At 45.6% G+C, this 13,093-nt stretch overlaps 1 protein-coding gene across 1 annotated transcript in view; it reads left to right on the top strand.

The window, feature by feature from the left end:
• The window catches only part of PCNX2 (pecanex 2), a 328,170-nt gene that overhangs the window by 193,602 nt on the left and 121,475 nt on the right, over positions 1–13,093 (top strand). The window contains exon 23 of the mRNA XM_054980165.1: positions 1,089–1,216. Coding sequence (XP_054836140.1) covers positions 1,089–1,216 — 128 coding nt within the window. The remainder of the gene's footprint in view (positions 1–1,088; positions 1,217–13,093) is intronic.

Genomic DNA, 13,093 nt, shown 5'->3' with positions numbered 1-13,093 from the left:
TGGAGAAATTTTAAATACTGTGTACAGATTATTTCACTGTACTGTGTAAATGACAAAAGGAACAATACATATCAAAGTAATATTTTTGTGTGCGTTTCAATGTGCTGTACATTTCCCCATTCTTAATGAGGATCTCAAAGCCTGTCATGAATCCCTCAGTAATGGATAAATATAAAAATAAGAACCCTGGTGGATCTAACCGAAGGTCCATCTAGCCCAATACCACCATGTGTCTAACCAGAAATACTGTTCTGTCAGACAAACCATGGTTGGATTCAGCGGCCATCCTGTTTCCTGTCTAATAGCAGGGCCTTTTATTTGTTGTCTCCCTGTTGTGGTTTACAAAAATAGAGAAAAAAACCCACACAGTATAAGTAGATCAATAACCAAAGAAAGCAAACTATTGTTGTGCTAGCAACTGGTACTGAGGTCTTTCAACATCGTCATGAGGGTTAGATGGAATGCCTAACAGTAACTGATGGACCTGTTGTCTAAGCTCTTTAAAGCCATCCAAGCTGAAAAAATGGGTAAAAAAAAAGAACTTTGAACTGGTTCTGCTAAGGCGAACCAATTTTCTACATATGGTGTAAGGGAACTGTTGGCATTGGAAATTAAAATTGCAAGCTCTGTTGTTGTACCATCCATCACAACTTTAGAAGACTTGCTCATTTAGGCCTTGTATGCATTTGAGGTGGTGAAACTGTATCCTCATCTTACCGCTACAGACTGCAAGAGGGAGGGATCACATGATATAATTCTACCTTATATATTCCTTGAACATAGAAAAGTAGAACATATGTAAGGAGAAGTTAGTTAGGGAGACCTCCCTGACATCTACTTTTCTGAGTGTCCATTTTTAATGCAAGAACATTCAGTCATGTGAACCCTCACCTATATTTCAAAGTGGTACAGTCCTGACACAGATTTACCATCTCAGAGATTTCTTGGCATAATCTTTTACAGCTGTTATTTAAGAACAACTGCCTTTTGGGGAGAAAAAAGGTCTGTATAATAAATAAGGTCAGAAGGTGCCAGGAGGACAGTTTCAGTGAATTAATTTGTGTTACCTTAACTTGAAGTGTTCAGACTCTGCTATGCTCTTCTTTCAAACTCTGGCCACTGCTGTCTTTTCTACTCCACTGAGTCCATTTCTAGGGAGCGTCATTTTCCTCACATCGTATGCCAGACCAGTGAAGTTCTGGGAAAGGAATTACAAGTAAGTTATTTTATAAATCTGTTCTTTTTTCATTATTAAATGTATTATGGGTTTAATATTTCTATTTTTACATTTAAAGATTTTACACATTTTTCTTGGCCTAGAGTATTTTGTGATTTTTAGCCACTTCTGGGGGTGGGGGGAGAAAAGTCATCAACATGTTGGAGGACTTGTCACTTCACATTTACTAGTTGTAGAGGGCAACCAAAAGGGCTGTGGGAGGAGAATTTTAACTGTGCTGAATCAATAGCTGCTGACATTCAGAGAACTAAATCTATTTGGCCTTTGGTACTAGAAGTCAAAATGGATTAAAACAGTGTGTGTTAACTGGCTAACATTCTGTCAGATACATGGTGGTGGGTGGGGAGGAGAGATCTCACCTTTCAAAGTGTACGTGTCAAACTTCATGTTACATGCAATCATAAGCAAGGGGTGGGGAAAATCAAACAGTCCAGTTTTTCTTTACTGAAAAACTATGTTGGGAGGGGATAATTTGTCAGTGGAGAAATGGGAGGCATCCTCCACTTTTCCACATATATTTGCTCTGCCAAGCTGCTCTTCTTCCAAAGGTGGGAAGCAGCTGGAGAAGGATTTACCATGAGAAAGTGGGAGCAGGAAAAGGGCTAAGTTTCTCTGCCCTTTACTCTTTCTCTGGCCCTAATCATCCTCTCTCAAAGCAATTTTTCTGTGGGGGTTTTCATCCAACATTCTGAAGGGAATGAGCTTCTGCGAGGACAGAAGTGGGATCCTGGTGACTCACTCTGTCCCTGACCTACACAGCTTTATTGGAAGGTATTCAGGAGTCCACAGATGTACAAAGATATGCATGTAGTACCTCTCCATGTGACCGGCAACCTTAAAAAGCAGTGTTCTCAATCGCAGGGAGGAAACTTTGCTTGAAAGCGCTTGCATGCCTTCCAATGAATACGTGTAGGTGGAGGCAGACTACAATCCTGCGTGCCTTATTTATGCATACCCCAGATTGCTTCTCCTCACACCGTATCCTATGCTGTTCCCAAGGTTTCCATGATCTTCAGAATCATCTTTTTGGGTGGCATGGGGACTGCATAGGTGGGAAGATCCATTCTGTAACCAGAACGCCTGCTTGTGGTTTTTTGATTTCAACTAAATGTACATTGCCTGGCCTATGTAATCAACACACCATTGCCAGATAAAATAAAATGACATTGCTTGTACAAAGATGCAGTGTGATAAAACACTAAAAATAAAGAGTTAAATGGGGCTGTGATGGGAGTATTGTTTATAATGTTTCTTTTACTCAATTTTGTGTGCCAAAAAGCCAGCTACATAAGCTCTGGTCTGTGAATTTGCTATCAATTTTCCTGATATGCAGGATGGATATGCTCCACTTGCCAAGCACACCATGTAATTGTAGCTACAAGGGCCCAAGACACTGTGTGCACTTTCATACAGAATTCACATCAGTAGGATCAAAGTGTCTGTAAACAGAAGAGTTTTGATTTTTTTTCAGTAAAATCTCTCCTCCTTGCCTCATAGTTCAAAAGAAAATGAAAGTTTTTTAGTAGCTTACTATTATGTCATAGAATCATACAGTTGGAAGGGGCCTTACAGACCATCTAGTCCAACCCCCTGCCCAATGTGTGTTTATGTGTGCATACATAACAAACTTTTCTCACTTTAAATCATTAAAATCCCACTGGGAACATCTACTACATAGAGCCAAATGAAATGAATGAGAATCGTGTAAGATCATGGCTACAGTTTCGTACATTAATGTTAAGTAGGGTCACTATGCTTAGCTGAGTAGACAGCTCTATAAATTTATTACAAAACTTTTGATCAAATAAAAAGGTCTTCCCAGGTTGTTAGGCAGCTGTTTTTTAAGTGAATTACGTTAATATAAGTACTTATTTTTAAAAAGTACAGATGACAAGGTTCCCAATATAATAAAGAGTCCAGTAGCACCTTTACGACTAACCAACTTTATTGTAGCATAAGCTTTTGAGAACCACAGCTCTCTTCATCAGATGCAAGTAAGAAGAGAGCTGTGGTTCACGAAAGCTTATGTTACAATAAAGTTGGTTAGTCTTGTCCGGGGCCTGAGTCCCAGCCCCCAGACTTGCCAGGAGGGAGCAATGGGAGGCAACCGGGAGGCAGCGGCCCTGCCACCCCAGCCAGCAACCAGGTCCAGAACCTGCCCACTCCAGGGGGAAGGGGCGAAAGTCCAAAGCCTCAGAGGGCTGGAGGGAGCAGGGAGAGACCAGCCAGTCCCACCCTCCAGGGGGAAGAGAGGGGGCTAAGCAGGCCCAAGGAAAAGGGCCAAGGCAGCAGGAATAGGGACCCAGGGACTCTAGCCACACCCTGGCTAGAGGGCAGTAGCCTGGCTCAGGTGTTGCTAGGAGCCAAGCTCCTCCAGGTGGAGCTGCCACAGGCATTCTGGGGGAGGAGATGGGTAGCCCCGCCCAGCATCAATGAGCAGGCAGCCCAGAAGCTGGCCAGGGCAATTCCTCACGAGCAAGGCCAGGCATGCTCAGCAGCACAGAAGCTGGCTGGAGCAGCTCCTCGCGAGCAAGGCCAGGCAAGCTCAGTAGCACAGAAGCTGGCTGGGGCAGCTCCTCATGAGCAAGGCTGAGGAGACCTCAGCTGGGGATGGCTGACACTCAACCCCACCCTGCCAGCAAGGCAAGGAAGCCTAGAAGGGATTAGTGATAGTAGGGAAACACCTGAGGGAAGGCACAGCTGGGCCAAGTCAGGAGAGGGAACAAGCCTGGAAGGAGGGCGGGGTGGAGAAAGGAAACCCTATAAAGGGTGGCTGGGAAGAGCTCTGAGGTGGTGGGTGTGAGTAAGGAGTGATGGCGTGGAGTGAGAGCAGAGCAGAGCAGAGCAGAGCAGAGCAGAGCAGAGCAGAGCAGAGCAGAGCAGAGCAGAGCAGAGCAGAGCAGAGCAGAGCAGAGTTCTGGGAGGAGGAGATGATGGAGGACGCAGGGGGTAAGCAGGCCAGGTTGAGCAGGCCAGCGAGTGGACTGAGAGGGAGTCAGGGTGATGTATACCGCCCCTCCTTCCACAGAGCAGGGTCCTGCAGCATCCCTGGTGCCCCTCTGACATCAGGGCCAGCCCAGCTAGTGCCTTGCCCAGCGGCGGCAGCGATAAGCCCTGACAAGTCTTAAAGGTGCTACTGGACTCTTTACTGTTTTGCAACTATCAACTAACACGGCTAACTCCTCTGGATCCAAGGTTCCCAATGTTTCTTGAATTCTACTTTGTATCTGTATATGTTCCAGGCCTCTTTGACTCTATAAATATGTTTGACAGTTTCCATGCCTACCTAAGGTTTTTTGGTTTTTTAAAAGGTTAGGTTGCCCGTTAAACCAACACAATGTTTCTCCCCTTGAACATAAAGCTACCTCTTTGGACATGTGCACATGTGTGGGGGGTGGGAGAGTGAAGGAAAGCTCTCCACCTCTCCTGTCAGGTTCTATCTGATAGTGGGTGCTTGTTTTTGCCAGTTGTGAGGAAATAACCAAAGAAGTCTCTCAAATCCGAAAAACCAAATTTCTTTTTTTTAATATAATATTTTTATTAACATTTTAAAATCAGTGAACAAAGTTAACAAAGAACAACGAAGTAATAGATAACTATATACAAATATGTACATGAATACTTATTCATGATTAATCAAAGTTTTAAGCAAGAAAAAAGGATAACAGATATTAGTAAAAAAATCAGATTCGTTAAGACTTATACAACTAGATCTTCCTTGGCAGCTGATACTTCAATCTTGAATAACAAAAAGTAAATGTTTGGGAGGATGCTGATCCGTGATAGAAATAAATTCAATAAACGGTTGCCATTTTGCCATAAAGTCAGTTTCCCTTGGATAATGTTCAGTTTGATATATTTTATCATATATTTTTTCTTGTACTTAATGATCCCAAATTTTTTCCAGCCATTTATCTTTTGAGGGAACTATTTTGGATTTCCAGTATAAAGCCAGCAAGTTCTTAGCCACAACCAGGAGATTGCCAATTAGATCTTTTCTGATTTGTGGAATTTCAAATGTATCCCATAAATTTAAAAAAATGATCTTCGGGTCTAAAGGAATTTTATAGCCTGTTATTTCTTTTATGTAGTCTAAAATTTCATTCCAAAAAGATTCTATCTTAGGGCATTCCCACCAACAGTGTTTAAACGTTCCTATTTCACCACACTCCTTCCAACAAAGTGGAGAGTTTGATTTGATTATAAGTGAAAGTTTTCTAGGCGTTAAGTGCCACCTATGAATTATTTTGTAATTTTGAATTCGGGAGGTAATCGTTTTAGTGATTAATATATTTGAAGTCCAAATGTTCCTCCATTGTTCTTGTGTTAAATCTATGTTGCAGTCTGAGTGCCAATTTGTTTGACATTTTAAGGTGTCAATTGGATTGAGAGATAAAAACCTTTTTGTTTAAATGATTTGGTATCTAATAGAAGTTCAAATTCAGTCGGATTTTGTTTGAATATTTCCTGTATTTTCAGCTGTTGTAGCATGCTAGAAAGTTGAAAGTAAGAGAACCAGTGTATCTTATGTTTTGTTTTCTTTTCAATTTCTGTTTTATTTATAATTCCTTGTTTTGTTGCTATGTCAGTAATGCGGGTCACATTTGATTGAGGCCATGTTTTTTTGAAGGTTCTAGTTTGCCCTGGTGGGAACCATTGTTGCTCTATAAAGGAGGAGAATCTTGAAACTTGTGGCAGAAGTTTGAATCTGGTATGGTCCCAAGTGTTGACTATTGACTCTAAAAAGGGGTTATTTATTTTATGTAGCCGATCCTTTTTTTGTTCCAAAACAAATTTTGTATGCTGCTGTATTCAATTTCTAATTCCAAGATAGTGATCCAGTCAATTTTATTTACTGTAGTTAAAATTTGTAGCGTATTAGACATCCTGATGGCTGTCTGGTAGAGCTCTAGATCGGAGTATTTAAAGCCCCCTTGTTGTTTTCTGAGTTTAAGAACTTTAAAGACAATTCTTGGGTGTTTCTTCTCCCATAGGAATCGGTTTAATATATTTTGCCATTATTTAATTCTCTTTTGTGGAATTGCCAATGGTATAGCTCTTAAGAAAAAAAGTAGTTTTGGTAGAGAAAATGATTTAACCAAATGATATCGTTCAATCCATGAAGGAGCTATTTTTTCCCATTTATGTAAGTCTGCTTTGATTTGGTTGATTGCTTTAATATGATTTAGATCCACCAAGTGTTTAAGATTGTTGGGAATAATTATTCCTAAATATGACATTTGCTTATTATTCCAGTGGTATTGACTGACTTGTTTGATATTTGTTATAGTGTTTAGGTTGACGAATATTGGGAAAAGCTGTGATTTAAGTTGATTGACTTTAAGGCCTGAAATTGAGCTGATTTCCGTTAGTTTGTTTTGGAGTGAGTATAGTGAAGCTATAGGGTCTGTAATATATACAATCATATCATCAGCAAAAAGACTTAATTTATATTGCTGGTTTCCTATGCTAATCCCTTGAATTTTTTGGTCTTCCCTAATAGCTATGGTTAGTGGCTCTATAGCCAACACAAATAAAGTCACGAGAGGGGGCACCCTTGCCTCGTGCCTCTTTGGATCAATATTCTGTTAGATGTTTGGTTGTTGATTATAATCTGAGCTGTTGCTTGTGAGTAGAGATGGGCACAGACCAGCATTTGCCTACGGACCACTGGTTCGGGGTTCATGGGCTTCCACGGACCACGGTCCACAAACTTTTAACGGACCAGGCCCGGTTCGATTCAGAAAAGGCCTTAGTTTTCCCACAGATTTTCACTTCAGTCGACTTTCCCCACCAAAGGTTCTCATGTAACGTTCCTCGATTATCACTTTTCCAAAGAGACAAACAACAACTTCCCCTCCCCTATTCTGACTGATCCTTACCCACCCTTGGGGGAAGGAGAGAGACTTGTGCTCCTGTCCAGGAGGGGTGGCTGCCCACAAAACCCACCTACATGGGGCTGCATCAACAAGAGACGCCCTCCCCGGGGGCAGGGAGACCAACTCTCCATGATGGCCAATGAATGGATGGACTTGAGTGAAAGCCAACTCCGCAACAGGAGATCATGCAGCAATTCAAAGGCCCCTTGCTGGAATGGAAGGCATGCAAGGGAGGGAAAGGATGTCTTCCACACCTTGAGGGAAGGAAACTCATGCTACCCTGTTCAGAAGGGGCCTCTTTGGGAAGTGGACGAGTCCCACCTCAGTGACGTGGTGTGTCAGCTTGCTTGCTATCAAGCAAGCTGACCTGGGCCACTGCCCTACTTGTCACTGGACTTTGGGGATTGACCCTCAGAGGGGCCCTTGTGCTCGCGGAAGCAGGACGGTCGCCGACCAAACCCACTTCACCGAACGTGGCGGCATTGGCAAAGGAAGGATATGCTGGTTGGGGTTCGAGTGGCTGGCGAGAGGGCAGCCACTATGTGGGAGAGGTGGGTATCGACGGTGGCCACACCCTCCCTGCGGGGCCCCCCCTCACTGGCCCGGTTGGGGGTGAGTGGGGAGAGGGCGGCCACCACATCGGAGAGGTGTCTTTTGATGGTGGCCTGGCCTCACCCCTCCTTGCACATGCCCTGCATTCTGCTGAAACTGGACTCCACACTCGGGGAGGCCCTGCCCCTGTGATGTGGGGACCATCACAGATCTGAGCATGACCTGATCAGAGCACTGCATCACAAGCAAATAAGGATTTGATACGAGTGAAATGGGAGAGGAACCCCATAGTTTCAACTTAATTGTCTGAAATGGGCCTGTTCGGAGCCCCATGCCACAAGCAAGTTCAGCAGTGTTCTTTTACAAATTTGTCCCAGTTTAAGTTGAGTCAAAGGACAGGAGGACAGTACAGAATGTGTTAATGAAATTGTTATGTGAAAAATTAATAAAAATATTTTCTAAAAAAGAAATTGTTATGTGATTTCCTTTTAATTTGTGTTTGTATCCTGAATCATTGATGTGAAGGCAAAATTGAACTTGCACAAAATAATGAAATTGAAGAAGGCCACAACAAGAAAGGACAGAGAGAGTAGATGCTAGGCCAGACTGATGGTCCAGAAAACCAGACTCATAGCCTCTCCTTCAGGACAGAGGATCTACTGAGAGAGTGGGTATTGAAATGATGGATCTTGGATTTGCTGTTAGGTTGCAGCAGGACATAAGAGATTATGAAGGGAGAGGCTTAGAGGTGAGAAAGTCTGGAGCAGAGAGGTAAGGCAGCTGTGGTTGGGAAGAATGGATGAGTTCAAGAGGGCTTCCTAACATGGACTGGGGGTGCTATGGAGCCTGACTTAAGGTGAAGCAACCTGCCATTGGTGCAGAGAGAGACTGGGGTTTCTCAGAGCCAAGATTCCGGGTTCCCAAAGTCCAGGGAAGGATACCCCAGCAGGGGGAGGTTGATCTTGATAAACGCCAATTGATCCACTAGGGCGGGATCCAGGCGTGAGCGGCGGAGACGGAGGATGTCTCCCAGGTGGGAGAACACCTGCTCACTCTGGACACTGGTGGGAGGGCAGGAGAGGAAATTCATGGCCACAGACAAGAGGTCTGGCCAGATGGCAGATTTATGTGCCCAGTACTCCAGGGGATTGGATTCAGGGGACTCTGGCATCTCAGCAAGGTACTCCCTCACCATCACCTCTGCTGAGTCCTCTGCAGGTGCCATCCTGTCCTTCCTCATGCCAGCAACCTCCCAGTTCAGCACTGAGGACCAGTAGTTGGAGTATGGTGGGCTCTCATGGGCTGAAGCACCAGGCTCATCCTCTGTAACTTCCCCCTCCTCCTCTGGCTCCTCAGCCACCAGCCCCTCTTCCGTGCCCTCTTCCCTCTGGCCGTGTCTTTTAGCCTGAAACCTGCGAACCTCTTTGCGAAGCTCCTTCTTCCATCATTCTAGCTCACACTGGTGCATGGCAATGGCACCCTTTACACGTGGATCGCACATGCAGGCCATTCTGTACGGCCACTGTTTGCAGAGAGGATGCAAGCGGGTGGCCACTTCTGCCTGCAACCTCTTCACCAAGTCCCTGACACTTGAAAGTGTTTCCCCCCGCTCCAGTTCTTTGGCCAGTGCCTGGTCCAGCCCACAAATCAGGGGAATGGCTTGCCCCAGGCTGGACTGGTAGGAAGAGAGGAGATCAGTGGTGTCCCGAAATGGCTTGAGAATACGCACCATTTGAGAGAGGACTAGCCAGTCCACAGAGCTGATGCTGAGCACATTTCCTGCATGCATGATGGGCGTTGAGGACATGATGTCTTGCAACACATGTCTTTGCTCCTCCAGACGAGCTATCATCACGTAGGTGGAGTTCCAACGGGTTGCCATGTCCTGGAAGAGCTCGTGCTCTGGATCTCCCCCTTCCCCTGCTTCTTGTGCAGCTGTCGGGCAGACTTAATGCTGCGAGAAAAGTGGATGCCGAGACGACAAAAGCCATCCAAGAGGTTGCGCATCTCCAACGTTCCCTGGTCCCAGCTGGGCTTGACTGTGCTACCCAACCCGAGAGCATCCCCCATGACCAGGAGCAGCTTATGGGCCAGACAGACAATGCCCTCCAGGGATGCCTCATTCAGGGCCACCAGCATGTTTCTACCAGTGTCCGTGACCATGTAGCCATGGACAGCATCGCCGGGGGACAACCAGTCCCTCAGTGAACCCTTCAGCACAGCGGCAATGTTCTTCCCATTCTGATCTGCATCCATCCCCCGTGCCTGGAGCAGAACCACTCTGTAGCCCGCCGGCGGGGTGGCGCCTCCTCTCGGGCCCCCAACTTGACCGCGGTGTTCCGAAGGTCCTCCGGTTGCCACTAGTGGGCAGTGATGGCGAGGTAGCTGTGATGACGGCTGCTCCACAGATCTGTCGTGAAGTGCACAGTCTGCCCTCTTGCTCTTGCCAGCTGGTTCCTGACCATCTCTGCCACGCAGTTGTAGATGGCGGGCAAGACTTGCCGGCCAACAGTCTGCTGCGAGGGCATCGTGAACCAGGGTACAAAATGATGCATTGCCCTGTGAAAGCCCACATTCTCCAACACAGACAAAGGGAGTCCATCCAGGGCTATCATCTCAGCCAGTACATGAGTTCCTGCCTCCTGAGCTTTCCCCTGGAATCTTTTGCTTGGCAGGGACGAGCCAGAGGGAACAAGTTCCTGAAGGGTTGCCTGCCTAGAAGTTCCACTCCCACCCACAGCTCTCTCAGGGGTGTGAGCCTTCTGACTAGAGGTGGACTCCCATTCCACTTGCCCTTCTCCCTGCTTAGCAGCCCTCTTCACCCCACTGCTTGATGTTTTTTCTTGAGCCAGCAGGTTTGGGTGATGTCTCTGCAGATGCCTGCGGAGGACACTGGACGATAGGTGTTTGGGGTCCACACCCCTACGCACCATGGCATTGCAGACCTGGCAACGCACCGAACATGGGTTGTTTGGGATGGTCCAGAAGTGCCGCCAAAGTGTGGGGTTAAAACGGACACCAGGAATCTGTGGCTCAGGAGGAGGACAAAGCCTTAATGGTTGAAGTGTGCGGCTGGGTTAGGGTTAGGTGGAGTGCAGGTGGAGTGCAGGCAGGGGAAGCCACAGGAGATTGGGATGGGAAGGAGCTGGATGTTTCTGCCGGACCCTCCAGTGACCCCTGAGATTGATCCATGGAGAGTGTTGGCAGCTGATCCTCAGTGGGCAACGCTAAGAGCTCTTCTGCCTGCTCCTTGATCCCCAAAAGCAAATCTGTAGAACGAGGTGCTGCCTCTGAGGTCTCCCTGTCCCTGGTGCTACTTGTACTGGGCACCGATGGGCATCCAGGACAACCTTTGCAATTCTTCCCACCAAGACCACTCTTGTTCCTCTTTCCAACCCTCATGGTGCTATGAGAAAAGGTCTCTACAAACAAGTGAGAATTTTAAATGAAGCACAGAACCCCAAAAGCTTGGAGCAGGGTAGGGCAGAGCCAAGTGGCACCCAGCTGAACCCCAGTTGAGGGAAGAATGCACCACAAAAGACACTCCAGAGAGGCTTAGAAAGAAGTGAAGCCGAGAGAGCCCCCCCAAAACGTGCTGCCAGTGGTCCTAGGGTGGGTGTTTCACAGAGGCCAGTAGCAGTCTCCCCCCTGCACCTCAAAAGCCAGGCTGGAAATATCCCCCCAAGTCACCCACTATTGAGGGAGTGAAAGGCTTTGAAAGGAGTGAAGCCGAGAGCCCCCCCAAAGCGAGCTGGAAATATCCCCCCAAGTCACCCACTATTGAGGGAGTGAAAGGCTTTGAAAGGAGTGAAGCAGAGAGCCCCCCAAAACGTGCTGCTGGTCATCAGAGAGTAGGTGTTTCACAGAGCCTAATAGCAGTCTTCCTCCCCTTGCATCTCATCAGCAGCCAAAAAAAAACCGTGGGGGAATGAAGGCAAGAACTCAAGCAGACAACGCCCAAAGCTGCCTTGCACCCACTGTGGGTCTGTGAGTGGGGTGGCGTCACAGCACAATAGAACCCACTGGCAACCCAGAAAAAAGGAAGAGATTTGAGGGGGGGAGGGGGAATTAAGTCCGAGAAGAACCCAAGGACTCAAAATGCAGAAAGAAATCAGAGTAACCCAATAGTGCAGTAAAAGGATTTTTTAAAAAGTGCTCTAGAATAGAAATGAGGAGAAAAAAATTAAACAGGAATGGAGAAAAGAGAAAGCTCTCTTGCACCAGAAGCCCCAAAGCCCCAAGGCACAAGCCGCGCTCTAACAACAACAAAAAAATCCCTTCCCCACAGCAAGCAGTTGCTAAGCTAACTCAAGTCCCCACGCCAGCAAAATGGAGCGGGTCTTCATGCGCTTTGTCTTTTATGCAGAAAGGCTGTGATCTCTGACAATCTCTTGATTGGCTGACAGAGCTGCCAATCAAGGTTTCCTGGGCTAAGATTGGTGTGTTCCAAATGGGGAAGGTGGCTCCACACCACTGCCGAGGAAATTGTTTGAGCCGGAATCCTGGCATGACGGGCCAATGGACACACGGACAGAAAGCCCCAATGTTTGGCGGTTTCGTGAGAAAAACGCGCCCACGGGCCGCGTGTTCGCGAAGGATGAACTGGGTAAGTTCATGACGAAATTAGGTCCGTTATGCGGACCGTGCCCATCTCTACTTGTGAGTATATAGAATTTATGATTTTTAGAAATGTTTCACCAAATCCCATGTGATGTAGAACTTGTTTTAAATACGATATTTCTATGGAATCAAACCCTTTCTCTATGTCCAGAGATAAAATAATTGATTCTAATTGTTTCTTTTGACTGTGTGAAATTAGATTGAGTGTTTTGTAAATGCTGTTGGTTATGTCCCTGTGTGGAATAAAGCCTGATTGATCTTGGTGTATATAGTGTGTAATAAATGAATTCAACCTTTTAGTTAAGATAGCTGTGAAGATTTTATAATCTTGATTTAATAACGAAATAGGTCTATAAGAAGTGGTTTTGGATGTGTCTTTGCCTGGTTTGGGGATCACCATAATTGATGCTGTGAGCCATGATGGAGGTATTTGACCAGTGTTTAGAACTGTATTACAAGCATGCATCAATGGATTGATGAGTAGTGTAGCAAATTTTTTATAGAACTCTGGTGGGTAACTGTCTGGTCCTGGTGTTTTATTGTTTTTAAGAGATTTGATTACTTCTAGTATTTCTTGTTGTGTTATGGGTCTGTTTAATGCTAGGCGGTGTTTGTCTTCCAATCTTTTAAAGTTTTTAAGCGATTTTTTTTAAAAGTACAATTTTCTCTTCATTTGGTGTTTTAGATGAATAAAGTTGTTTATAATATTTTACAAAAGTGTCAAGAATTTCTTTTGTTTTACATTGTAATTTCCCTTTCATATCATATATCTGTTTAATGATTTTGGATGATTTTTTCTCTTTTA

The sequence above is a fragment of the Eublepharis macularius genome, chromosome 1 (genome assembly GCF_028583425.1).
Source record: "Eublepharis macularius isolate TG4126 chromosome 1, MPM_Emac_v1.0, whole genome shotgun sequence".
In the NCBI taxonomy this organism is placed as follows: Eukaryota; Metazoa; Chordata; class Lepidosauria; order Squamata; family Eublepharidae; genus Eublepharis; species Eublepharis macularius.
The sequence above is the reverse complement of the archived record's forward strand: the minus strand, read 5'-3'. Positions and strand labels throughout refer to the sequence as shown.